This window comes from Hemicordylus capensis, chromosome 12 (genome assembly GCF_027244095.1).
Source record: "Hemicordylus capensis ecotype Gifberg chromosome 12, rHemCap1.1.pri, whole genome shotgun sequence".
Classification (NCBI taxonomy): Eukaryota; Metazoa; Chordata; class Lepidosauria; order Squamata; family Cordylidae; genus Hemicordylus; species Hemicordylus capensis.
Window position 1 is genome coordinate 19,522,333 of NC_069668.1, and position 25,990 is coordinate 19,548,322.

Consider the following 25,990-nt stretch of genomic DNA (forward strand, 5'->3'; position numbering starts at 1 on the left):
GCCTGATCCAGCAGGGCTGTTCTTACGTTCTATGTTCTTAAAAGGGAAGGCACCTAGCTCAGGATCTTCTCACAAGACAGTGGCACAGGCTAGGATGCAGATGCATAGCGTGGAGGCAGATACAAGCTTAGAAATGCTTCGGTCCCGCTTGGCTCTTCCCTGGCTGCGGAGAGCCTGGCTAACTGAGCAAGGAGGCATCTTTTTAAAGTGGCGATTCTCTTGTATTTAGTATGGGGAGAGCAACCAGCCCTATCCAGCCCCAGCACAGCATCCCTCCAGTGGCTGTTGCTGGTGTCTAGCTTAGATTTCTTTCTTTCTTTCTTTTTAATTTAATTTAATTTTAATTTAATTTAATTGTGAGTCCTTTAGGGGAATGGAGATTTATTTTCATACACACACAATGTATTTGTTTATTTCTAGGTGAACCACTTTGGGAACTTTGGTTGAAAAGCAGTATATAAATATTTCCCGTTTTCATAAATATTCTTCGTGTTTTTAGCCACAGCTCCTGAGTCTGGGAACCAGGGTATTTCCTGTGCCTCTGCCGTGAATGAAATACAGCCCAGAGACCACTGGGAGGCCCTTCCCAATGCCCCCCCCCCCCCACACACACTTCCAATGTCCAATTACTAGCAGAAAGACAACACTGTGCTGACGTTTCTCTTTTCTAAACAATGAGGACTAGAATTTTAGTCCTCACCTTCCCTGCCCACCCCCACCCCCTGAGAAAACCAGACCTTAAAAATGGCTCGTTCCCGCAGCAGCCTCTCTGGAAGATTTTTGCGGGGCAGTTCTCTGGTGGTCTGCAGCTCTTCGTTCCAATCGCGGGTCTGAAAGCAAGAGGGTGGAGAGAGAAGGATGAAACCCCCACAAAAGGTTGCCGATAGGTTTCCGGGCAAAATACAAAGTGCTGGTCATAACTTACAAAGCCCTAACCGGCTTAGGCCCAGGGTATCTAAGAGAGCGTCTTCTTCGCTACGAGCCCCACCGCTCACTGGGGAGCTCCGGCTCCAGTTGCTGCCAACTCGTTTGGTGGCTAGACAGAGACGGGGCCTTCTCGGTCGCTGCCCCGAGATGGTGGAATGCGCTCCCTGCTGAGACGCGATCCTCCCCATCTCTGGCCGTTTTCAAAAAAACATTTGAAAACCCCCCCCCCCCTTTTTTTAAACCCAAGCTTTCTCAGGTTTTTTAAAAAAATTAATACTGTTTGTTTAGTTTTACGGTTTTTAAATTATTGCATTGTTTTAACTTTTATATGTGTTGTTATATGTCTAACTGTTTTAACTTTTATATGTGTTTTAATTGTTGTTAGCGGCACGTCACCAGCTCTGACGAGTAAACTGTTTAAACACACACATAATCTGCTTTTTGCCATTAAGGGCTCGTTATTTTTGCGGCTGATTCTACATAAGCTGCTCTACAAACTTGGTTGGCAGAACTTTTGAGAAGCAAAGCAAACAGGCCCTGTAATCCCTGCCCGAGCTTCATTTCCGGAAGTCTGCGTTCTGGGCAGAAGGAGAATTCGCCTGCTTCCATCCAAGCACCGGGACTCTGAATTTAAGGTGGCCTCCTGATTTCTAATATCAAACAACCTGGGGGGGAACCTAGTCTTGGATTCAGGTAAAGACAGTGATAACAGACCCAAGGGGAACTTCAAGACCCACCCAGGTCTCGTTACCTGTCCCGGGATATGCTCCTCATAGCCCAGCCTAGAGGTATAGGCGTCTTCGGCTCTCACGCAGTCCATGGCGTGTTCTGCGACCGGTGCTGTCCAGCTGTACACTTGGAAAGGGGTGGAGATCCGCTCCAACGGGTGTCTCTGGACGCTGGTTGGGAGGCAGAAAGGCACAGAAGCAACCGTCACCGTTCAGTCTGCAGGCGGCAGTAATCTGATCCATTTCCTTTAATTCTTCACAGTCTAGTATACTGTGGTTCGGGTGCAATTTCCACTCCTTGGAACTGGCCCATCTTATTGAAACAGGGATGCACCGAGACTGCACATGCGGTAGTGAGCATGAATGGTCCCCTTAGCTAAGCAGGGCCTGCCCTGGTTTGCATTTCAATGGGAGACTAGATGTGAGCCCTGGAAGAGATTCCCCTTAGGGGATAATGGGGCCACTCTGGGAAGAGCATCTGCCTGCTTGCATGCAGAAGGCTCCAAGTTCCCTCCCTGGCAGCATCTCCAAGAGAGGGCGGAGAGAGACTCCTGCCTGCAACCCTCCCTGGAGAAGCCGCTGCCAGTCTGGGTAGATAGTACTGTGCTAGATGGACCAAGGGTCAGACTCTGTATATGGCAGCTTCCTATGGAATTGCAATGCCTTCCACAGCACTTTGGAAGGAACCAGGGCTTTTCAGTGGGCATTCCTGGGCATTCATTCTAGTACACTCCCCAGAGCATCAGCTTTGCACTGAGACAGTTCCAAGACCCCTCCCTGGCAGTATCTCCAAGGGAGGGCTAAGAGAGACTCCTGCCTGCAACCTGGGAGAAGCCGCTGCCAGCCTGTTTAGACAATACTGAGCTAGATGGACCAAGGGTCTGACTCGGTATATGGCAGCTTCCTACACCCCTATGTCTGCACATGTCCTCTTGGTACATCTGAAAACACTGCTTAAAAACAAAACATAACCAGAACAAACTTAATTCAGAACAAACCCAGGAATGTGGGGAAAGGAGAGGCAGAGGTGAAGACGAGAGGAGAGGAATAGAAAGTGCTGGTGGAGAAGGAGAGGAGAGGAGAGGTGAAGGAGGAGGAAGAGAAGAGTGGAACAGAAAGTGCTGGTGGAGAAGGAGAGGAGAGGAGAAGGAGGAAAAGAAGAGAGGAATAGAAAGTACTGGTGGAGAAGGAGAGGAGAGGAGAAGGAGGAGGAGGAAGAGAAGAGAGGAATAGAAAGTGCTGGTGGAGAAGGAGGAGGAAGAGAAGAGAGGAATAGTAGGTGCTGGTGGAGGAGAAGAAGGAGAAGGAGAAGGAATAGTAAGTGCTGGTGGAGAAGGAGAGGGGAGGGGAGGAGAGGGGGTTACCGTTTCTTCTGCAGAGAAGCGAAGTTTCTTTTGAAGGTAGGACTGATCTGGTTGAGGAGCTCTACCAGGGAATGGCTGAGGAAGCTTGGGCTGGCGGGCTTGGGGTTGAAGTTGTATGCTGTGGACCTGCAAAGAGAAAGCAGTCGGAGTTTATTGGCGAGGACAGGGCCGTAGTGCAGTGGCAGAGCATCTGCCTTGTATGCAGAAGGTCCCAGGTTCAATCCCTGCCAGCATCTTCCAGAAGGGCTGGGAAAGCCTCCCTGTCTGAAACCGCAGAGAGCTGCTGCCCGTCCATGCAGACAGTCCTGAACTAGATGGACCAAGCGTCTGACTCAGTAGAAGGCAGCTTCTTCTATTACTAGGGGGCAGTAACTCAGCGGAAGAGGAGCATCTGCTTTGCCTGCAGCAGGTCCCGGGTTCAATCCCTGGCAGCATCTCCGAGTAAGGCTGGGAAAGATCCCTGTCCGAGACCCAGGAGAGCTATGACAAATATTTATATACTGCTTTTCAACCCAAGTCCACAAAGCGGTGTAGACACATGGAAGTAAGCAAGCAAAGACGCCAGCCAGCGACTTACTGGTTGAGGTAAAACCCCCGGGTGGAGGCGGTGATGCTGACGTGCCGGTCTTCCGTGGTGATGACGTAGAGGTACATCAGGTCTCCGTGCATCTTGCGGTTGCCGGGCGGCGGGTTCCAGCTGCTCATGGTTAACACTTTCAGGCACTGCAGGGGCTGATGAGTCGGACCGGGGCGGGAGAGACGAGACTGGATGTCAGCACCGTCGAGAGAGGAGGACAGGCCAGAGGATATACAGTTTGGGGGTATTGGGAAGGGCCAGATTGGGGGGGAGGGACCTGGACAACTGGCGATCGAGAAGGGAACCATTTTGGAGACATACGTTAAAAACGTGGGCCCCCTTGGGACTTTATGAAGATATTCACTGGGGGGATGCCTTGTAATTCATGTCTCTGTTCAGTTTCTGGATGGCATGGCCGTGCTGGGTTAGATTCCCGGCACCCTGTATAAGGATATTTCAGGATTTATCCCAGCTTTTGTTCATCGAGTCTTTTAGGAGGAAACTCAGTGGCATCAGAGTCAGGAAATTTGATGGGATAAAGGTTCCTAAGAGGTTTTAGCTGGATCCCAGGTATTAAAACCCTTTTTCTTACTAGGGTGGAGCCACTCTTTGATAACTGGGGGACATAAATAAATGGCCATGCTGGAAGAAAAACCAAATTTATAGTGAGTGTAGACGCTGTCCGTTTTTCTAGAAAACTGTTATGGGGATATCCAATGTATATATAAGAGCCAGGGGGCAGAAGGTGGAATGCCCAGCGATGGGGCTGGACGGAGCAGGACGGGTGGGTGCCCCTCCCCGCCCCGGTGACTCTACCTTCCAGTCCCTGTTCTGGGGCTGAAGGGGGCAGAGGGGCTTCTCCTTGCCCCCTGGCAGGATATGTTCCGGAGGGGTGCAGTCGATCTGCTCCATTTCTGTACCCTTCTTCTTCCGTTTACCGCTGTCTAAAACCAAACAAACGAGCAAAAGAAAGAGGATCAGCACAGACAAGAGGGGGAGAGGAGAGCAGAGCAGAGCTGGTCTGGTGGTAGCAAGCATGACTTGTCCACTTTGCTAAGCAGGGTCCACCCTGGTTTGTATTTGGATGGGAGACCACATGTGAGCACTGGAAGATATTCCCCTTAGGGGATGGAGCCTCTCTGGGAAGAACAGCTAGGTTCCAAGTTCCCTCCCTGGCAGCATCTCCAAGACAGGGCCCAGAGAGACTCCGGCCTGCAACCGTGGAGAAGCTGCTGCCAGTCTGTGAAGACAATACTGAGCTAGACAGACCAAGGGTCTGACTCAGTATACGGCAGCGTCCTATGTTCCTAAGCTGGCTGGTCAGCTTGGGAAGCTACTTATGTACTGTACTGACCAGAATAGGGGATTCCTCTGAATTTAAGATGACCCTCTTAAAATAAGTTCAATACAGGTTGTACCTGTATCAGGGGTGTCTGCAGGACGGGGGGGGGGGGCAAGGTCCAGCGGGTGGCAGGATATAAGTTCACGTGTTAAGGGGGCTGTCACACCCACACATCCCCACCCAGAAGACCAGCTCTGGCAGCCACGAACCTCCAAGGTCTCCATCTGTGAAGACGCTCAGGAACGACAAGGAGCTACAGTCGACCCCATTGAAAGCATCCGAGGGGTCGAGACTCTTCAGGAGGTCACGGATGTGACGGACGTGGATCCTGGCTTCCCGGACGGTGTAGGGCTCTGCGGGGGGGGGGGAGGGTTGGGAGAGGGACAGAAAATTCAGGACTGACAAAAGGAAGGAACTTTTAAACACAACGCATAATCAGCCCATGGAATTCTCTACCACATAATGTGGTGGCAGCCAACAGCCTGGATGGCCCTGATAAATTCACAGAGGACACGTCTATCAAAGGCTCCTAGTCTGGGGGCTATAGGCCACCTCCAGCCTCAGAATCAAAATAGCTCTGAATCCCTGTTGCAGGGGAGCAGCAGCAGGAGAGAGGGCATGCCCCTTTCAGCTCCTGCCTGTGGGCTCCCCAGAGGCATCTGGTGGGCCTCTGTGGGAAACAGGATGCTGGACTCGATGGGCCTCCTTGGGCCTGATCCAGCAGGGCTGCTCTGATGTCTCTTTTGCCCAACTCTTGGAAATGCCACAACACTCAGAAATGCGACTCTGTGCCCTTTCACAGCTTAACTTGTACACCGCCCAGAGCCTTTAGATGGGGTGGTTTATAAATGTAATAAACAATAATAACTTCTATCCTACGTAGGAGGAGGGTTGGTCTTGTGGCAGCAAGCATGAATTACCCCCTGATATGTGAGCACTAGAAGATGTTCCCCTGAGGGGATGGAGCTGCTCGGGGAAGAGCATCTAGGTTCCCAGTTCCCTCCCTGGCAGCATCCCCAAGATCAGGCTAAGAGAGACTCCTGCTTGCAGCCTTGGAGAAGCCGCTGCCAGCCTGTGTAGACAATACTGAGCTAGAGAGACCAAGGGTCTGACTCAGTATATGGCAGCTTCCTAGGTTGGTTGGTTTGGGCCCTTCGAGTTTTACCTTCAACCACTTTCAGCACAGAACCCTCCTGCAGGCCTTCGATGGTCTTCAGCTCGGCAAAATTGTCCAGGACATTGCCGTCCAACTGCAGGGAGAAGCACGTCCGGTGGCATGTATCTTCACGGTCCATCAATACTTGGTGGATCTCCTGGACCATCTCTTGAGGAGAGACCTTTCAGGAGGGATGGAGGGGAAGAGAAATAACAGGAGACCAGCTTAGTTCTCCCAATGTGGCTTCAGTTCACCAGAAGCTGCAGCTGCCACAGACAGAAACAAGTTGGGCCACGCCAGAAAATCTCCTTCACAAAAGAACCCCCTGGTGATGGAAAGCTAGCCTGCCAAGGAAAAGGCTTCTGGCTCAGTTTTCTTCCTTCCTGATGAGCTAGCTTGCCACACACAGGGTTTCTTTCCCCTGCTTTAAGGCAGAGGGTTCTCGAACTAGGGCCCACTGATGTTGTTGGACTACAACCCCTATGATCCCCTGCTGCAATGGCCAACGGCATACTGTAGCTGGGGATAGAGAGGAGAGCTGGTCTTGTGGTAGCAAGTATGACTTGTCCCCATAGCTAAGCAGGGTCTGCCCTGGTTGCATATGAATGGGAGACTTGATTTGTGAGCACTGTACGAGATTCCCCTCAGGGGATGGAGCCGCTCTGGGGAAAGCAGAAGGTTCCAGGTTCCCTCCCTGGCAGCATCTCCAAGATAGGGCGGAGAGAGACTCCTGCCTGCAACTTTGGAGAAGCCGCTGCCAGTCTGGGTAGACAATACTGAGCTAGATGAACCAATGGTCTGACTCAGTATATGGCAGTTTCCTATGTTCCTATGCCAAAGCCAAAGGTCATTGTGGCTGGGGATGATGGGGATTGTAGTCCCAACAGTATCTGGGGATTCAGGTTTGAGACCCCACCCCCTGCTTTGAAGCCAATGAAACTGCTCTGCCTTTCAACTGAATGGAGAAAAACTAAACAGGTTTGGACAAATTCATGGAGAAGAGATCTATTGACAGCAACTAGTCTCCAACCTCAGAGGCAAGATGCCTCTGAATCCCAGTTGCAGGGGAGCAACAGCAGCAGGAGAAGGGAGGGCATGCACATCCCTCTTGCCTGTGGGCTTCCCAGAGGCATCTGGTGGGCCACCGTGGGGAACAGGATGCTGGACTAGATGGACCTCCTTGGGTCTGATCCAGCAGAGCTGTTCTTAAGAACATGTAAGTTTGATGGTATTTTATACTGCTGCTGGTTCTCTCACCGGCTTGCTTTTCCCTTCATTTCAAGACTGGATCCTTCATTTTATTACGAACCGCTCTGCATAAACAGACTGTTTAGAAAAGCAGTCTACGTATGTTTTAAACCCACCTACCCAAAACAAAGGTGGCCTGTTCTCCATGTGGTCAACTTTTGCAGGTTACAGAGATGTGCACTCTTCACACGACTGCCTGCCTGTCCTGCGAGGACAGTGAAAACGACCACGTCCCCTCCTTAAACCAGAGGATGATTCCAAGGGGAACGGAATCAGTTACGTAGCCCCTTTTTCAATAGGACTGTGGCCATAAGCAAATTCTCACGTTGATATTACGCAGACCCACTAGCAAAAGATCATCTCCATAAGGAAAGAGACTTACAAAACCGTTCAGTATTATCAGCAAGAGTCTGAAGCATGCAAAGTAAGTTAGGAATTGTGATTCCATTACTGATGTATTTTGTCTGTTTCAGACACTATCGATAATATTTGAAGGTAGTAGTAGTAAGTTGTAGTAAGTTTATTGCGGTCACAGACCAGATTAACAAACAATAACAATTAATAGCATTAATAAGAAAATTCAAGATTTAAAGGTTTTGTTAAAATATGGCCTGTTCTCTTGCCAGTGGGTACACATAATATCAACTTGAAAATCTGCTTGCGGCTAGTCATTGAAAAAGCGGTAACAGGCCTGATTCCGTTGCCCTCGGAATGGCCCCAAGGTCCTGCTAGGGAGTTCTCAAGCTAGACAAAGGCTGTCCAGACAGATCAGCTTAAGGTGGCTTATACTAAGATGCTACAAGAAAGGAGAACACTCGTTAATCTAAGCCTGTTTTAGAACTAGCAGTTCAAGTGTTTCAGAGGGCTTCTTCTCCCTGACCTGTGCCTCAGTTTCCCTCAGGGAGCTCGTTCTACCGACATTCTCTCTCCCTGCCCCACAAGCCTCTGTCTGGCTTGTAAGTTTAGGAATGAGCAATTTAGTAAATTTTAGTGATTTTCCTGGCTTGCAATTTTAATTAGTCTCTACTGATCAGTGTTCAGAAGGGCGACGGACCAGGCGAGGCATAAGGCAGGGGTCACTCCAGCTTCCACTCACTTGCAAGGGGAAAGGCTCCACTCCCGGCGCGTGGATCTTGACCGTGAAGCCCGTGTCCTGGATAACAATGACCTCTTGATCGTTGCCATCGTCCGCGGGGTCTGCCTCTTCGTGGCCGTTCTGCGGGGTTTCTTCCTTGTGGTTCTCATGCAAACCATCTCCGTTCATTAGGGTTATGTTGGATGGGTGTTCCTCTGCCCAGAAAGAAGAGGGAGGGAGAAAAAAATTAAATGTCTAGCCTGGGAGAGACCTAGAAGTCTGGTGGGTGTCACTGGAGAAAATCCTAGTTGATTAAATCTGCATACAAGAACACGGTTCAAGAGCAGAAGTGCACACTTGTTCTCCCCCACTCCTTTTTAACCCCCCTGCGGGGTAGGTTAGGCGGAGCGCGCGGCCAGTCCAAGCTCACCCCCAACTTCATGGCAAGGTGAGGACTCGAACCCAGCTCGTCCCCACCACCAACGAGCCTAAGCACTAGACCACACTGCCTCTTGTCCCTTCGGGCACAGCAACAGCCTGAATGACGAAGAGGAGGAGAACCAATTCTCTCTTCCAGTTGAGTCTTCCCTGGTCTGGTCACCCACAGGAGATGCTGACTCGCCAAAGGTAAACAGGCCAGAGCCTCGGAAGGCCAGGGTGCCACCAGAGGCCCAAACTAGGGATGTGCACGAAATTTTGCTCGAATCAATTCGAATCGAATTGGAAACCATTGAATAGGTTGGAGATTTGCTCACACTGACCTGAATTCACCCAAAGTCAAAACGGGTTCGGTTGAATTCAACCGATTCTGATTCAGCTTTGGGTGAATTTGAATCGTGCTGTCTTATCTCCTTTTTCTCTCACCTGCTTGAAGGCCCCCCTGTGTCCCCTGAGGAGGTATGCATCATGGCGGGGTGGGGGGGAAGGAGAAAGAGAAGCAGTGCATGTACAAAAGGAAAGGCGGGGGGCGGGGAGAAACAGAACAAACACTAAGCCAGTTTGCAGAACTCTCTTAATTTAAAACCGTCACCACAAAAAGAGGGTGTGGATCGCGCAGCACAGCCCCAGGGCACCTATAACCGGTACTCCCACTGCGATCTCCGGATCGTGCAGAAAGGAGTTCCCTTGCGAACCTGCTCTCCCGAAGACGAGACTGCAGAGACGGACCGCTCCCATGGGTGGCGCGCGGCCCATTTTCAGGGGCGGCACAGAAATCAGCTTGTGGCCAGGGACGCGCAGTGGCACAATGCCCGCTTTGCAGGCAGAGCGCATTTCTGAGCAGACCGGGGGGGGGGGGGGTTGGGGGTTGGGAGTCTGAAGCCTGGGAGAGCTGCTGCCAAGTCAGGCCTGAACGAGATGGTCGCGCGAGAGAGAATGGTCTGACTCCAGAGAAGGCAGCTCATGCTCCAGGCGGAACCTGTCCTTGTGGTAGCAAGCCTGAACGGTCCCCTTTGCTAAGCAGGGCCCACCCTGGTTTGCATTTGAATGGGAGACTACATCCGTGAACACTGGGAGAGATTCCCCGTAAGGCAAGCCGGCTCAACTTAGCCCCCACCCACCCACCAGCTGTTTTTGGACTACAACTCCCATAATCCTCAGCCACAGTGGCCAATAGCCAGGGATTAGAGGAGTTGTAGGCCAACATCGGCAGTAGGGCCAGAGTGGAGCAGCCCTACCATAGGAGATGGGGCCGCTCTGGGAAGAGCAGCTACCTTCTTGCATGCTGGAAGTTCCCAGTTCCCTCCCTCCTTGGCAGCATTTCCAAAATCCTTGGAGAAACTGCTGCCAGTCTGGGTAGACAACGCTAAGCTAGATGGACCAGGAGTCTGACTCAATATATGGCAGCCTTCCTATGACCCTTTCCCATTCCAAGGAAGGAAAGGATGTCGCAAGAGAGATTTCGCTGATCTTGTGGGAGCCAGCATGACTTGTCCCCTTCGAGATGCAGAGTCTGTCCTGCTTGCAAATGTATGGGAGACTTGATGTGTGAGCACTGTCAAGAGATTCCTCTCAGGGGATGGAGCTGGGGGGGAAGGAGGTATCTTCAAAGCTACAGCCCTCTCCCAAGAGTGACCCAGCTCCAGGTATGGGATGGTCCCAACGGTGCTAGGGATGCAGGAAAACGCCTTATATAGAGTCAGACCCTTAGCTTACTGTACACTGACTGGCAGCAGCTCCCCAAGGCTACAGGTACGAGTCTCTCCCGACCTTACCTGGAGATGCTGCCAGAGAGGGAATTTGGAACCTTCTGCATGCCAGCTTGCAGGCTCAGGGTGGTTTTATTTTTCCATTTGTTTGCATGCAGCAGGTCCCTGGTTCAACCCCCATTCAGAATCTCCAGGTAAGACTGGAAAAGACTCCTGCCTGCCACCTTGGACGCTGCCCATCTGTGCAGACAATACTGAGCTAGATGGACCAAGGGTCTGACTCAGTAGAAGGCGGCTTCATATGTTTTTAAGGATAACTTCTAGATGTCTGCTTTAAACAAAACACACACACACACACACACAGAGAATTTCTTCTTTTCCTCTTGGGAAGTTAAGCTAGCCAACACAAGATCAAGGTTCCAAGTCCTCTGGCTTGTAACTGGATGGCCAGGCTTTACCCGCCTCTCCGCAAATCTTGTCGGCTGGCCTGCAACCGTCCAACGGCACTCCTGATGCTTGCAGAGTAACTTGCTACATCAAACATTAACCCGTTTTGCCTGGAAGTATACGCGGGAGAGCAGTACACAAGAAGGGGCCGGCGAGCAAGCTCCAAATTGGCAAGCAAGCTCCGAATCCTGTGGCTAAAAAGGTCGGCTCGAGTCTACAAAGGGGCACAGGAAACTGCCTTCTCTCCGCATGTTGCCGAAAGCATGCCTTTGGCTTTTTCTGTGTTGCTCCGTATGCAAACTGCTGAACGGCTGACTAAAACTCATACGGTTTAAGATCCCTTTAAACTGGCAGTTGGCCCTGTTAAAACTTACATACTTGCTCACTGGATACTTTGTGGGAAGCCTATAAAGGAACATAGGCAGCTGCCATGTACAGAGTTAGGCCACTGGTCTATCCAGCTCAGTATTGTCTTCCCAGACTGGCAGCGGCTTCTCCAAGGTTGCAGGCAGGAAACTCTCTTTACCCTCTCTTGGAGATGCTGCCAGGCAGGGAACCGGGAAGCATCTGCATGCAAGCAGGCAGATGCTCTTCCCAGAGCAGCCCCCCCAAGGGGAATATTTTACAATGCAGTCTCCCACTGAAATGCAAACCAGGGTAGGCCCTGCTTAGCAAAGGGGACGATTCACGCCGGCTACCACAAGACCAGTGCTCCTTGAGGCCTGAGACTCAGTCAAGGCATTTAATTGGAGAGTCAGAGATTGAACCTTAGCCCCTCTGCATGCATAAATCAGGGTGTGTGTGTGTCTGTGTGGGGGTTGGGGCTAGAAACCCACACCATCACAGGCCTGGTAGGACCCCACAGATCAAATCCCCATCCAGTCACGAAGCTAAAAGTCCACGCAGAGGACGAATTGCAATACCGCTGCATAAACTTTACCCGGAGCCTAGCCAGATGCTCTAACCAGTATGCGACACTGCCTGTTCATTCAGCTCAGAAGCCAGGGATGTCCACCAGGCGTTTCCCCCCACCCACCCCCACCCCCACCCCAGCATATCTTTGCAGCCACAGGAGCTGAAAACATCTTCAGAAATATTTCTGAAGAATGCTGAACTTTGCTCCGAGTACCCAATTGCTAGCAAGCACACACACACACACCCTGAGCTTGAGCTGCCCCACCACTAAACCAGGAATTAAAATAAAACTTTCTTTTGGAGGCAAGTGCCAAAGATCAGAAAACATTTTGCTAGTTCCAGGAAGGGAGGGATCAATGGCACAAACAACAGTATTCTTCGCTCTAAGGGCGGCGGGGGGGGGGGGGGGTGTCCTTCAAGGGCAAGAGAGACCTCTTGAGCCCCAGCGCCACCTTGCAAGGATCATGGGAGTTGTAGTCAACAGCATGGAATGCTGGGAAGTGTAGCCCTCCCCAGCGCTTCCCTCCCCAGCGCTGAGAAAAGCACCGTCCGGTGTGGAGGTCAGTGCAGCGGGAAACGGCTCTCACAGCAAAGATTCTTTGCCCGAGTGGCACCCGCTTGAAAGACAGTGAGGTCCAGTGGGTGACCACCCCCAAGACTCTACCACAGCTCAAATCGGGTAGGACAAGTCGGCCCACTAGACACCTAGCACAGAAGCCGCCTTCTTCCTCCTCTTCCTCCGCTGCTGCCTCAGCCGCTGATCCGCTTCCCACTCCGGTTCGAGGCTGAACTGGCCACCGACGCCAACCTTTGGGTCCACCGAGAGGCACCCGACTCCTTGAGCTCCAGCCCCATCACTTCCCTCTTCCTCCACACCACGGGAAGGGCCCTCCTGAGCAACCTGGGCTCGTTCCCCAGGCGGATTTGAGCTCGGCTCGCCTGACAGGCTGCGGCCGCCCCGGCCACCGAGCACAGAAGTGGCTTTGCCGTTGCAAGCGAGTACCCTGCTCTTTGCCAGCGGGGATCCCGAACCCGCGCTCTGGCCCCTCACCAAGGCTTCTGAGCACTGGGGCGCACTGAAAGCAGGGAACCTGTGGTCCGAGTCTCTCCCATCACTCCGCCTCGTATCCTCTTCTGGCTCGTTGCTCCGGAAGCTTGAGCTGCGACCCGCCAGCGCCTCACAAGGCTGGCAGGCCCGACGCTGCCCAGAATAGTCCAGAGGTGGTGTCGATTCTTGCTCAAGGTCGGGAAGGAGGGCGGCCATGGCACAAGACCCCCGAGCCGGCCGGCCGGGAGCGGCAGGCAGCTGGCAGCTGTCGACGGAGGCCTCGCCTGTCTGTTCATCGCCGGAGAAGTCTTGGCCGGTCCCCTCCTCACTCCGCAGGTATTCACACGGAGCACAGCCCAGGAGAATATCTGGGTAGGGAGCCGGGCCCAGGGCGGATTCCGAGACGCCCACCTTGGTCGGGCCTCGGGCAGCGGCCTCGTATCCCATGGCGGAATGATCCGACACGAGCGGAGACCGCTCCCCAGGCGACGTCTCCTCACGCACCCAGAAGAGCAGCTCGGCAACGTATCGGCAGCACCCGGCAAAGAGGCTGTTCCCCATCATTCCCAGCGGGAGGGAGGATGCACGAAGGCACTGCCGAAAGCCGCCACACTGGCCGGCAAACTGATGCTCCCAAGAGTGAGGAGTTCAGAGGGTTTCCGAGACCCTCTCGTTCCAGATCCTTAAGGAACGAGCATGCTTGACAAGCTTCCAAAATAAGAAATCCGAAACATCCGGGAAACTCGGCATCCCCACGGCGGGAGTTCCGGTGGGGTTACCCCCACCCCCGGCCACCATTCCCTCCCACAAGCCGGAGCTCCAGAAAACTCCCCAGCCCTCTAACGCCAAGAGAAACCTGCAGCCCCAAAAGATGTCGGGGTTCCTCTTCTCGGTTGCCCAGGAGAACACAGTCCCGAGAAGGGGATTTTCCTGACCCCGAACCCGCAAGAGACAGAAAGAGCGGTGGCAGCTTCAAAGTCAGCTATAAATAGAGCCCAGAACGTGACGCTGGACGGCCAAAGAGCGACCCTGCCAAGGCCAGCAACGAGGGCGGATGCACTGAATGCGAGTTGCTATGGCATGCCCAAACTTCTGAACAGCCATCCATACCAAGGAGGCCGTTGGGAGGAGGATTAAGGGATGGGAAGTAGGTTAGAGGCCTGGTTCCCACAGCGGGGGGTGGGGGAAGCCCTCTGCCTCCAAGTGTACAACTTCGGGCAAGTGGAACCCGAGAGAAGGCAGGAATAACTCCCTGCCCACAGAAAGCTAGCTTCGCAGGCAGCATTCCCTGTAACAAGGATTCCTAGATGCTGTTGACTACAACTCCCATAACGGCCTTTGGCCACTGCGGCTGGGGATCGTGGGAGTTGTAGTCAACAGCATCTGGGGATCTCTGTTACGGGTAGCATTCCCAGATGTTGCTGACTCCTACTCCCATACTCCCTAGCCACAGTTGCCTTTGACTGCTGAAGCTGGGGATCGTGGGAGCTGTAGTCAGTGTCCAGGAATCCCTGTTAAAGGGAACACAGCTAGACTGTCATCACGCGAACACACTGCACACAGAAAACGAGCCCGTCACGGCAACTACAAATCCCCGACACACGTTTACCCTGTCGAGGGTCCCGTTTCTAGCTTTCTTCCTCAGATGCCAAGTGCATAAAGAGCCCCACCAGATGTGTCCAGAGGAGGAGAGCTGGTCTTGCGGTCCTCTCTTGATAAGCAGGGTCTGCCTTGGTTCGCATTTGAATGGGAGACTGCTGGGAGATATTCGCCTTTCGGGGTGGGGCTGTTCTGGGAAGAGCACCTGCCTGCTTGCCCGCTGAAGGTTCCAGGTTCACTCTCCAGGTAAAGCTGGAAGAGAATCCTGCCTGTAATCTCGGTGCCAATCAAGGGCAGACAATGCTGAGCTAGATCTGGACTGCACAGCTCCGGCTGTTCTGCAGAGCCTGGACTACAACTCCCATCAGCCTTGACTGTTTAGTTTCCCCACTGGGTTTCTGGACCAAGAGTGAGCAAGATCAAACATTCAGCCCAAAGGTTGTTTCCCTGCACAGCCGCTCTGTGTCTGGCACGCTTGTCGAAAGACGTTAACAGGGCGTGGCCGAAACACTCAAGATGCCTCTCGGATCCTTTGAGAAGCCGAATCGGAAAGACGTCCAAAGGTGCTTCTCATTTGCCTGGGGTGGGGTGGGGTGGGGTGGGGGGTGAGAGTTTGGAGATTCCGAAGCAGCACGCTGCCACTTGAAAAATCTCACACATTTTGCTGAGCTGGCCGATCCGGCAGACCAGTACGAACCGGGAGACCGGCGCACTCTGCAACATCCCAGAGTGGAAAAACTAGTGTGACCGGTCTCCGCGGCTGGCGAGATGGTGAAGCGGCCGGGGGGCGGGGGGGAGATATTGTGAAGTTACTCAACTTCTTTCTTTCCTGCACTGGCCAAAATGGCTGCAAATTTGGCCAAGAAAAATGGTTCTGCACGATCCGTTTTTGTGAAAGAGGACACAACTGCACAATCTGTGTTAGGTAGCCTTTTTTGTTCATTATATCCATGTAAACTGCTTTGGGAGGAGAGCTGGTCTGGTGGCAGCAAGCATGAAGGGACCCCTTTGCTAGGCAGGGTCTGGCCTGGTTTGCATTTGGATGGGTGACTACATGAGAACTTAAGAACAGCCCTGCTGGATCAGGCCCAAGGAAGCCCACCTAGTCTAGAAGCCTGCTTCACACAGTGGCCCACCAGAGGCCTCTGAAAAGCCCACTGTCAAGTGCTCATTGCATGCAGAGGGCTCCAAGTTCCCTCCCTGGCAGCATCCCCAAGACAGGGTGGAGAGAGACTCCTGCCTGCAACCTTGGAGAAGCTGCTGCCGGTCTGTGCAGGCAATATTGAGCTAGATGGACCAAGTGTCTGACTCAGTATATGGCAGCTTCCTATGTTCCACTCTTAGGAGGAGAGCTGCTTTTGTGGGAGCAAGCAGGGATTGTCCCCCTTGCTAAGCAGGGTCCACCCTGGTTTGCATTCCAAATATACTGGTGTTCAAAATGTACTTGGCTGTAATTCACCTGAACAAGAATTAAACAGCCCTCTACCCAGGGGTGCCCAAGGTGACTCATCATCAAGGGTGGGGAAGTGCATATAAACAAATCCAAAGTTTGCTGGAACTGACTTTACCAACATTTTACAGGACACTGACAAGCGTGGGAACTGATCTAGTTTCCTGTGGTGGGGAGCCCACAGGCTGGGCGCTGAACGGACTTCTCCAAGAGTTTACAGCACACTGACCAAGCAGGAGCTGTTGTCGCCCGTTCTGCCCAGCGGGCACTGGGGAGTTGCCACTGCCTCCTCTCCAGCCCTGCTCCTGTGCAATTCGGCAGCCACCTGGCACACACAGATTAAGCAGAATGTTTGCTCTGTGCTTTATGGGGGGGGGCGTCGCTCAGTGGTGGATCCTTAGCTTCGTATGCAGGGGGTCTGGGGTCCGATCCCTGGCAGCATCTCCGGGTAGTTTTAGGAAAGCCTCCCCCCCTCCCTGAAATCCTGAAGAGCTGCTGCCAGTCAGAGCAGACAGCACTGCGCTGGATGGGCTGGGCTCAGAAGGCAGCTTCCTGTCTAACCTACCCGCCCCGAGCGATCATCGAAGCCAGGATGCCAAACCCAGCAGGGAGAGAGAGCGACTTGAGTCCTAGGAACGCCTGCCTTCCTGGGAACATCCCCGGCATGGGGGTGACAGCCTGCAATCTGGCCACCCACAACGGAGTGAACTTTGGCTTTCGCGTTTCCAGCTACTGAACAGCTTATTTCTACTGTGGGGGAGGAAAGCAAGCACACACACAGACACAGACACACAACACCACACACCCCTCCCTACAGCAGTGCTGGGAGGATTTCACAGAGCCCAGCTGTCTCTGCTGAAAGAACGGTCTGAGAATCTGAGCCCCGGAAGAAACAGGCCTGGCTTGATTCCATGCAAGACAGCCCCCCCCAACACCACCATGGTTACCCCCGTCACCCTGCTGTGTGGAGGCAGGCTGCAATCACTCCCCACAGGCACTCTGTCCATGCTCAGAGAGCCAGGCTCATTTCCGTGCACTTTCCCAGAGGCAACATGAAGGCAACCTGACTTGGAAAACAAACTTCTTTTGCAGGCACGTTTAGGAACATAGGAAGCTGCCTTCTACTGAGTCAGACCTTTGGTCTGTCTAGCTCAGCACTGTCTTCACAGACTGGCAGCGGCATCTCCAAGGTTGCAGGCAGGAGTCTCTCTCAGCCCTATCTGGAGATGCTGCCAGGGAGGGAACTTGGAACCTCAGACACTCTTCCCAGAGCAGCCCCCTCACCTAAGGGGAAGCTCTTGCAGTGCTCACATCACCTGTCGTCTCCCATCCAAATGCAAACCAGAGTGGACCCTGCTTAGCAAAGGGGACAATTCATGCTGGCTGCCACCAAGCCAGCTCTCCCCAATTATTTGCAGCTTGCTTTTCTGGTCACTCTCCAACAAAGAGTAGAAAGTTGTCAAAAAGAGGGGTGTGTCTGTGTGTGTTTTGTAGAAATGTGTGCCTGTCTCTTTAAATCCTTCATAGAACGGGGGGGGCACCCTAAACCATGGCCAATTCTGCAAACTCCACCCTGCTTGGAATGGTGGGGAGAGGGAGGGAGGCTATTTGAGCGGTTCCCCCATCACCCCCCCTCCACAGAGCTCCAGATTTTTTGCCCTCCCCCTTGCAGGCCCAGGAAAGGAAACAACTTCGACCCACCCCTGAAAGAGGGCCAGGCTTGCGGGGGGGGGGGGATCAGAAATCCTCCATCCATCTCCCCCCGCCAAAGGGTACCTTAAAGGAGGCTGCGACCAGGAGAGAAAATCTCCATCAGGGCCACTAGGGGTCCTCGCACCCTCCTCGGATTGGCTGAGCTGGGAGGTTTACCCCACTGAAGGTGACCTTCACAGGGAGAGGGGAAAGCCGGCCCCGAAGGACGGGAAGCCAGCCGCCGGGATCCCTCGGAGGATCCAGAGCACGGGCAGGGCTCCGGTAGTTTCTGCTGCCTCTCTCTCTTTCCTGTTGCTAATGCTGCTTTTTTAATTAATCTAATAATAATAATAATAATAATAATACCACCCCCTTTAAAACTTGCCCGAGCTTGCTGATTTGCAAGGCACCCTGAGCCAGATTCGCGCACCTGACATGAGGCGGCCGCCTCTAGTTCCCGGCATCTCCCATTGTGCCTCTGTCTCCCCCATCCCTCCCCGGCATGAACGAGAGCTGCACTCCCTGCAGGCTGGACATTCATCAGGTAGAGCTGCACGTAGGACAAGCCGCTATTCCCCGAGATCAGATCCAGAGCAAGGGGTTTCAGATAAGAGCACAGACCAGATAGAGCCAAAGCGTGAGGAGTCCTTTCCTGGAACTCAGAGCGCGCCAAGTCTGTCTGCAACGTGGTAGTGCCCTTCTGACTCTTATCGAGCTCGGTGCACTCTCGTACCGCGGAGGAAAGGAAGCAGAGAAGGGCCTCTCCCTCGGAAAGCAGAGCGCTGCTTTCACTCTGGGTCTGCCCAGCATCCTAGACCAAAGACCTGGGCTTCAGTCAGCTTCAGAGAGGCCCCTTCTGCAGCATGACCAGCATCAAGTGGTCCGGTCCCGTGATGTCAACAACCTCAGCTCCAAACCTGAGTTAACACACAGCCCCTGACCGAGAACTTGTTGTGGCGACTTCCCTCTCTCAGCCTCAGTCTTTCCGCCTGTAAAATGGGGAGTGCCACCATCTAAACACACCTGTAACCCCAGACTCACCCACCGTTATGAGCAAGAGAACTTAAAATACCCATACTTAGTTCTTCCACAAAAGGTTTCCCACTTCTCAGACTTCTATTACTGGAAAAATTTTGGAGACAAAAGCAAGCACTAATTCACACGGCACATAACTAACTTATGGAACTCTCTGCCACTGGATGTGGCGATGGCCACTAGCTTAGATGGCTTTAAAAGAGGCTTAGACAAAGTCATGGAGGGCAGGTCTATTGATGGCTAGTAGTCTGGTGGCTATAGGCCACTTCCAGCGATGCCTCTGAGTACCAGTTGCAGGGGAGTCACAGCAGGAGAGAGGGCACACCCTCAACTCCTGCCTGTGGCTTCCAGTGGCATCTGGTGGGCCACTGTGGGAAACGGGATGCTGGACTAGATGGGCCGCCTTGGGCCTGATCCAGCAGGCCTGTTCTTCTGTTCTTAGACAGTGAGGAGAAATTAATATGGTGGAGGTGGGTTTTTCCCATTGAATAAAAAGGTCAGATGTCACTATCTATTTAGGGCATCAGGAAATTCTGTATAGCCATTTTTATTTTTTTGGCGAGAGAGAAATTAATGCAAATCTTATACAAACGAAGGGGAGGTTTTTGAAAAAAGTTTCCCAGAACTTTCTCCAACTGAACATTTTCTGGAGACTCACATCTCTGGCAACCACCGCATTATAAATATACCGGCCATTATGAGATTGTAGAGTCAAATGTCTCTTTAGGCACCATGCAAATTCACCATAACGAGCGTTCCTGGCCACCAGAGACAAAACCGTTACCTTTTAAGGGGAAACAGCAACTTCGATGACCATTTTATTAAAAACCCAATCCCTGGGTCTCCTAATTAATCCATTTGCACTCCGAGGACTCTGGGAGGCTCTCGCTCAATCAAGGCAGGAAAGAAGTTCAGGAAACTTACGAGGCAGCAGGAAGGGGACAAGAATGGAGCCTCATTCTCACAGGTACGAAGGAGAGATCTCAGCTGGCATCCAAAACACATTCAGCTTTACGCTCAGGATTCTGGGTACCCACCTTATAGGTGTGCCCTTCAAGGAGAGGAGAACAGCCATACTGCTCAGTGGTTAGAGCACAAGCCTTAAGTGCAAAAGGCCCCAGGTCCAAAACCTGGCATTTCCCGTTCACAGATGACAGTCTAAGAGCTGCTGCCAGTCCGAGCCCAACGCAGAGCTAAATGGACCAACTGTTTGACCTTCTTTACAGCCTTTCATAAGTTCGAACTGCCCCTTCAACAAGCAATGGAAGCCATTCTTGATCATGCTGTCCGTTCCAGAAGTGCAGAGACAAACTCTGGCACGCCACACAAATTTATCACATGTATAAAACATCAAATATATGCATCCTTACAGGGAGTATATGAGTGAACATACCACACACACACACACACAGAGAACACAAAAACAAAACAGTTTTGCAGAATACCTGGGAGCACTTAGCCCGATTAGGAACCTAGGAAGCTGCCATATACCGAGTCAGACCCTTGGTCCATCTAACTCAGGATTGTCAACCCAGACTGGCAGCGGCTTCTCCAAGACATTCTCCAAGACGCAGGTCAGACATTATGCTGTACAAGTGTACAGGTGTGTGTACAACGTGCTCGCGTGAACGACTGGTACCTGTGCTCGTGTTAAAAGTGAACCTGGATACAGGCCCTTCAAAGGCATGGGACAGATCGGGAGTGTACTTCTGTGCCTGCGTTCAATTTAATGTGTGAATGACTGTACCCTTGTTGTCTGAGTGTACAACATGATGTCTGGATCAGACTCTTGTCATCACTATGAACACAGGAAGTCAGGCGTTTGGACCATCTAGCTCAGTACCGTCTACTCTGACCGGCAGCCTGGTGTGAAACCGAGGCCTGATATGGATTATACGGTGCGGGCGATATGGGCCATACGAAGCGATACAAAGAAACCCGACAGTTTCCCCCTCTGCTGGCTCCTGCTCCGTTAGGGAAAGAGAATTAACTTCTGGCAGAAGTCACAAGCCAACGCCTTTCGTAACGCCTTTCCCTTCCTTCGAAAACGCCCAGGATTCTGCAGGAGAAATGCTCTCGGCACACCTCCTCTCTAGAGACGGGGCTCCCCAACCAAGGAACTGGGGACGCCTCCGTTATATCTCAGCGTTTCTGCATCTACCTTTCCCAAGCGGCATCTGAGCCATTAGCCTTTTGGGCCACTGAACCCAGGGTGCATGTCTGCGTGCTCCTTTCCCCGGTGATTAAACAGAACACCAGCCTGTACGTTGCTAGCAAAGGAAAATTAAACACACCCAGAAATGTCGAGGCTCATCCCTGCTTTCCGAATATCGCCACCAAACAAAGCTTCCTTCTACCGAGTCAGACCCTTAGTCCATTTCGCTCAGTACTGTCTACACTGACTGGCAGCAGCTCTCCAAAGCTTCAGGCAGAAAACCCTCCCAGCCCTACCTGGAGATGCTGCCAGAGATTGAACCTGGGACCCTCGGCATGCATGGCAAACACTCAGCTGTGGGGCTGAGCTATGGCCCTGTCCCACAAATCATAAAAAGCTGCCTTTTACAAGGTCAGAGCCTCGGTCCATCTAGCTGAGTATTGTCAGCAGCACTGACAGGCAGCATCTTTCCAGGGGATGCAGGCAGGGGTCTGTCCCAGCCGTACCTGGAGATGCTGCCAGGGAAGGAACCTGCGACCTTCTGCGTGCAAGTGTGCAGATGCTCTTCCACTGAGCTAAGGCCCCATCCCCTAAGAGGAATACCTTACGGCGCTCACACCTCATCACCCATCCAAATGCAAACCACATCAGACCCTGCTGAGCAAAGGAGACAATTCATGCTTGATACCACAAGGCCAGCTGTTCACAAAACAGGGCAACAGCTGTTCAGAGTCTTGAACAATCAGCTCTTCTGCTCCCCAAACATGCAACACACAGGTGACATTTTTCTACCTAAAACTAACTGTATTTATCTGAGCCCGATGATGTTTTTCCCACGTTCTTTGAAGTGGTCTGCTCCTTTTGAGTAAATGCAGGTATAACCTGCATGCATTTACTTTTTAAGGGTGGTCATCTTAAATTAAGAGTCGTCTTTGATTCGGGTAATTACAATACGGTTCAGTTGAATACGATACGATACGGTTCAGTTGAATACGATACGATACGGCTCAGTTGAATACGATACGATACGGCTCAGTTGAATACGATACGATACAGTTAAATACGATACGGTACGATACAGTTAAATACGATACGGTACGATTCAGTTAAATACGATACGATTCAGTTAAATACGATACACAGCCCCTGTGTGCGTCTGAGGAGACCAATGGCAATGAAGCAAAGAAATCTCACGGAGGACGCACCACAGTGCCTGGCGGGGGACATCTCCCACCTCTTTTCAAACATCCACATCTTTGGCCTAAATGCCCAAAGCAATGAGGACCCTCATCCATCCTCACTACCCAAGAAACCTGGGAGGAGAGGGACGCTTCCCATGCAACTCACACGGCCATGTTTCCTTCCTCCGCAGTCGAGAGATCAGACAAGGCTCATCTCAGAACCTCAGAAAGGCAGGATGCCAGCACTGCTGACTCCAATACCCGCAGTTACAGGGAAATAATGCACAAGGAGCGGTTGCTTTCAGGCCCAGCTCTGGGGAAGCGGATGGCTGACCACTGTTGGAAACAGCATGCTGGGGCTTTAGTTGGATCCAGCCAGTTTTTTCCAAGGCGCTTCACCGCTGGAGAGAGAAGCCAGGCCTGAGGTCCTGGGATGCCTTACCTGTTGAGGAAGGCAAACTCTTTGGGGTGGTAGGGGCTCATTTAAAAGTGGGAGAGCGGCTGGGTGTCACCTCCAGAGGGAGAAAAGAACAAGTTTCTGAGCCTCCTCAAGGGGCTTCAGAGATGAAGAAGGTGTCCTTCATGTCTGGGGTGACCACCACTTTCTCAAAAGACGAGTCAGACTTTTGACCAAGAATCATAGAAACATCGGAAGCTGCCTTCTACTGAGTCAGACCCTTGGTCGACCCAGCTCAGGATGGTCTGCACAGACTGGCAGCGGCTTCTTCAGAGTTGTAGGCAGGAGTCTCTCTCAGCCCTATCTTGGGAGATGCTGCCAGGGCGGGCTGGGAGAGACTCCTGCCTGAAACCTTGGAGAAGCTGCTGCCAGTCTGTGCAGACAATCCTGAACTGGGTTGACCAAGGGTCTGACTTGGCACAAGGCAGCTTCCTAAAAATATTCACACCAGAAGTGGAAAGGAGGGGGGTGTCTCCCCTTAGAAAAGATCTGTGGCCAGCCATTACCCCTTCTTCCTACTCCTGGGGTGGGTAGTAGTTAAAGTGGGTAATTGCCAGTGTGGTGTGGCGATTAGAGCACTGGACTAGGACCGTGGAGACCTGAGTTCAAATCCCCACTCAGCCACTGGGCGACTCTGGGCCAGTCACTTCTCTCCCAGACTAACCTACCTCACAGGGTTGTTGTCACAACCCCAGAATGCAGCAGACACAAGGAATGGGCAGCGGGTTATCTAGCTCACCTTTCACTTTCACAGCCAGTCCTCTGCATGCTTTGAGGCCTCCAATGGAGTTGACCCCAAGGAAAAAGAGCACAGAGTCGTGGCCCAACAAAAATCCAACAGGGAGGAAAAGCAAGATGCGCTATGTAGATTTATTCACTTCTTATGTAGTTAATTTAGTTTTCGTCAGAATTTTAATAATTTGTTTTATGTTGGTTTTATCATGTTTTATTAATTTTAACCTGTGATTTTCGTGTTGGGATTTGTGCACTGCCTAGAGATTTACATCGTACAAAAATATCATAGATTTATAGTTCCATTTCTAGACAGCCTTTCATAAAGTGCCCAGAGACAGAAATCTGGGGCAGCTTACACAGTTTGGAAATAAATAAATAAATAAATAAATAAATAAAATCTACCCCAAGGTGGATAAACAAGTGATCTCCAAGGGACGTTCGCATGGGTCATTGGCCTAGAGGTCTATGAAGGTGAGCCATCGAGGAAAATAAGGGGCCCGCAGTACTTCCTGCCTCATGTTTTACACCACTTTGAATGTGTGGGCCAGAAAAGTGGTACATCCGTGCCAGACATAAACAAACAAGGATGGAATGTTATTCGGGGCTAGCCACCTCCAAAGCAGAGGCAAGAAAGGGAAACATTCCTTCTCTTACTACTGGAGGCACGACCCAAGAACTCGAACTTGGACCCCAGATGTTGGACTGCAACTCCCATAATCCCGAGCCCCAAGGGCCTCTGGGAGTTGTAGTCCAGCAACACCTGGGCCGGGTCATTATTCTAGGGTGGCACCCTTTAAAAGGGAGGCAGGCTCGCTACAAGGGTCCTCCTTACCCCAGAGTGCTGGGAAGGTGAGAGTCAGGGCTGCGAGGTGCTTTAATAAGCAAGGAGCAGTTACATCAGGGTAGGAAAGAGCGGGCCAGATCATCTGCCGCAGAATGCTGTGAAGCCCCGGAGGAGACTCCCCCCACTTCAAGGCACGGACAGGAAGTTGTGCAAGGCAGAGGCAAGAACGAGGAAGGTCCAGCCCGTAAAGGCAGCCCTGCTGGATCAGGCCCAAGAAGGAGGCCTCTCTGGCCTAGCAGGCTGGGTCCCCCACAGTGGCCCACCAGATGCCCCTGGGGAGCAGCCCCCAGGCAAGAGCGGAATGGGGCAGGCCCTCTCCCCGACAACTGGGGTTTGCAGGCAGCTTGCCTTTAAGGCTGGGGCTGGTGGGGGGCGGCCTGTGGCCACTATGGGTGGCAAGCACATGGGCCACCACTGCCTCAGCATGGCACAAGCCCGGGGGCCAGGGTTTTAACTCAGTCACGCTCTTCAGCAGTGGCGACCTCCGCCTCAGGGTCACTACCCCGGGGGGGGAGGGGTCACTACCCCCCCAAATGGTGCAAGGGCGGCGGCCAGGATCTCAGCGGGGCCAGCTTGCTCTGAGTCAAGAGTCCGAAGGCGGCTCGCAAGCGCAGGGGTCGCCGCTCCCCAAAGAGGGGGTGAAATGCACTTTAACCCTCCCCCCCGGTCACCATTCGGGGTATAGTGAAAAAGTGCAAGCGGGAGGGGGAAGTGGGGGGTTAGTCCAGGAGCAGCTGGAGGGGGGGCAAGAAGCAACCTCCCGGGCGAGGCGGGGGAGCGGAGCCGCTGCAAGGAGCACCCCCACGCCGGAAGCCAAGGCAGAGGGGAGGTTGTCCCGGGGTAGCGACCTCCAAGGGGAGAGCCGCTTCCCCGGGGTGCTGTGAAGGCGAGCGGCGGCGCGGCAAAGTCAGCGAGGGCAAACGGCAGCGGAAAGAGCGCCTGGGCACCCACTCGATCTGGACTGACTCCGAATTCACCCCTCCCGTTTATACCTGCTGAGCTCCGCTCCGGATCCTGCTCCGCTTTCCTGCCGGGGCTCTGGCTGGGCGGGGGCGGGGGCTGCTGCTGCTCCGAGGCTCCCGCAGCCGGAGCCATCTCGTCCGCCTTAATGACCATGGCCGGCCACCGTCGCGTCTGCTGCTGCTGCTGGAGGAGCTGGAAGGACAGAAGCCCGTCGCCGCCCCACGTGGTCCGCGCTTCACCTCGGCCGCCACTCCGACCCCTGCCTGCCACGCAAGCTCCGCCCCTCGCAGGCGACGGCGGCGCGGAAGGGACAGAAAGAGGGAGAAGGGCGTGCGGGCGGGGAGAGAGGAGAACGCCTTAAAGGGCCAGCGCAGGGGAAGGAGCAGAAATGCGGGGGTGGGGGGAAGTCGAGAGGGGGCTGATTATTCACGATCGGGGATTATTTGAGGAGCAGGTTATTTAGGATATATATATAGAGAGAGTATATATTGAGTGTGTGTGTGTGTATATATATATATATATATATTCTCCCTCTGTATATATAGATACACTCAATATATACCCTCTCTCTCTCTCTCTCTCTCTCTCTCTCTCTCTCTCAAATAAACAGTTAATTATTTTGAAATATTTATACCCCTCCCCCTCCAGTACACTGCTGCTCGAGGCGGCTCACAACATTTATAAAAGAGTTGCAAAGTAAAAGCAGACGCATAACATTCACCAAATCAAGTTACGCAAGTTAAAAACACCAAGCTAAAACCACAATCTGGATGACAGATTTTGAAATTTCAAATTAAAAGTTTTGTTTTTGTTGGTTGTTTTTTTTAACCTCCTAAGAATATCTAGTATGTTTACATAGGAGGCTGCCTCCAACCCCTTAGGCACTGCTCTGGGATGCTCTTCCC

General features: G+C 52.6%; 1 protein-coding gene across 2 annotated transcripts in view; it reads right to left on the minus strand.

The window, feature by feature from the left end:
- The window catches only part of CLUH (clustered mitochondria homolog), a 48,429-nt gene extending 23,055 nt beyond the window's left edge, over positions 1–25,374 (minus strand). Inside the window, exons 1-9 of one of the 2 annotated variants that reach the window (XM_053275345.1) lie at positions 25,115–25,374; positions 8,439–8,632; positions 6,104–6,275; positions 5,148–5,291; positions 4,413–4,540; positions 3,597–3,751; positions 3,020–3,145; positions 1,679–1,826; positions 738–830 (exon numbers count right to left, since the gene is read on the minus strand). In XM_053275345.1, the coding sequence (XP_053131320.1) occupies positions 738–830; positions 1,679–1,826; positions 3,020–3,145; positions 3,597–3,751; positions 4,413–4,540; positions 5,148–5,291; positions 6,104–6,275; positions 8,439–8,632; positions 25,115–25,238 (1,284 nt within the window). In that variant the 5' untranslated portion in view covers positions 25,239–25,374. Of the gene's footprint in view, positions 1–737; positions 831–1,678; positions 1,827–3,019; positions 3,146–3,596; positions 3,752–4,412; positions 4,541–5,147; positions 5,292–6,103; positions 6,276–8,438; positions 8,633–12,631; positions 13,905–25,114 lie in introns of those variants that run through there. The other variant, XM_053275344.1, reaches the window with a different exon arrangement.
- Between the last annotated feature and the right edge of the window lie 616 nt (positions 25,375–25,990).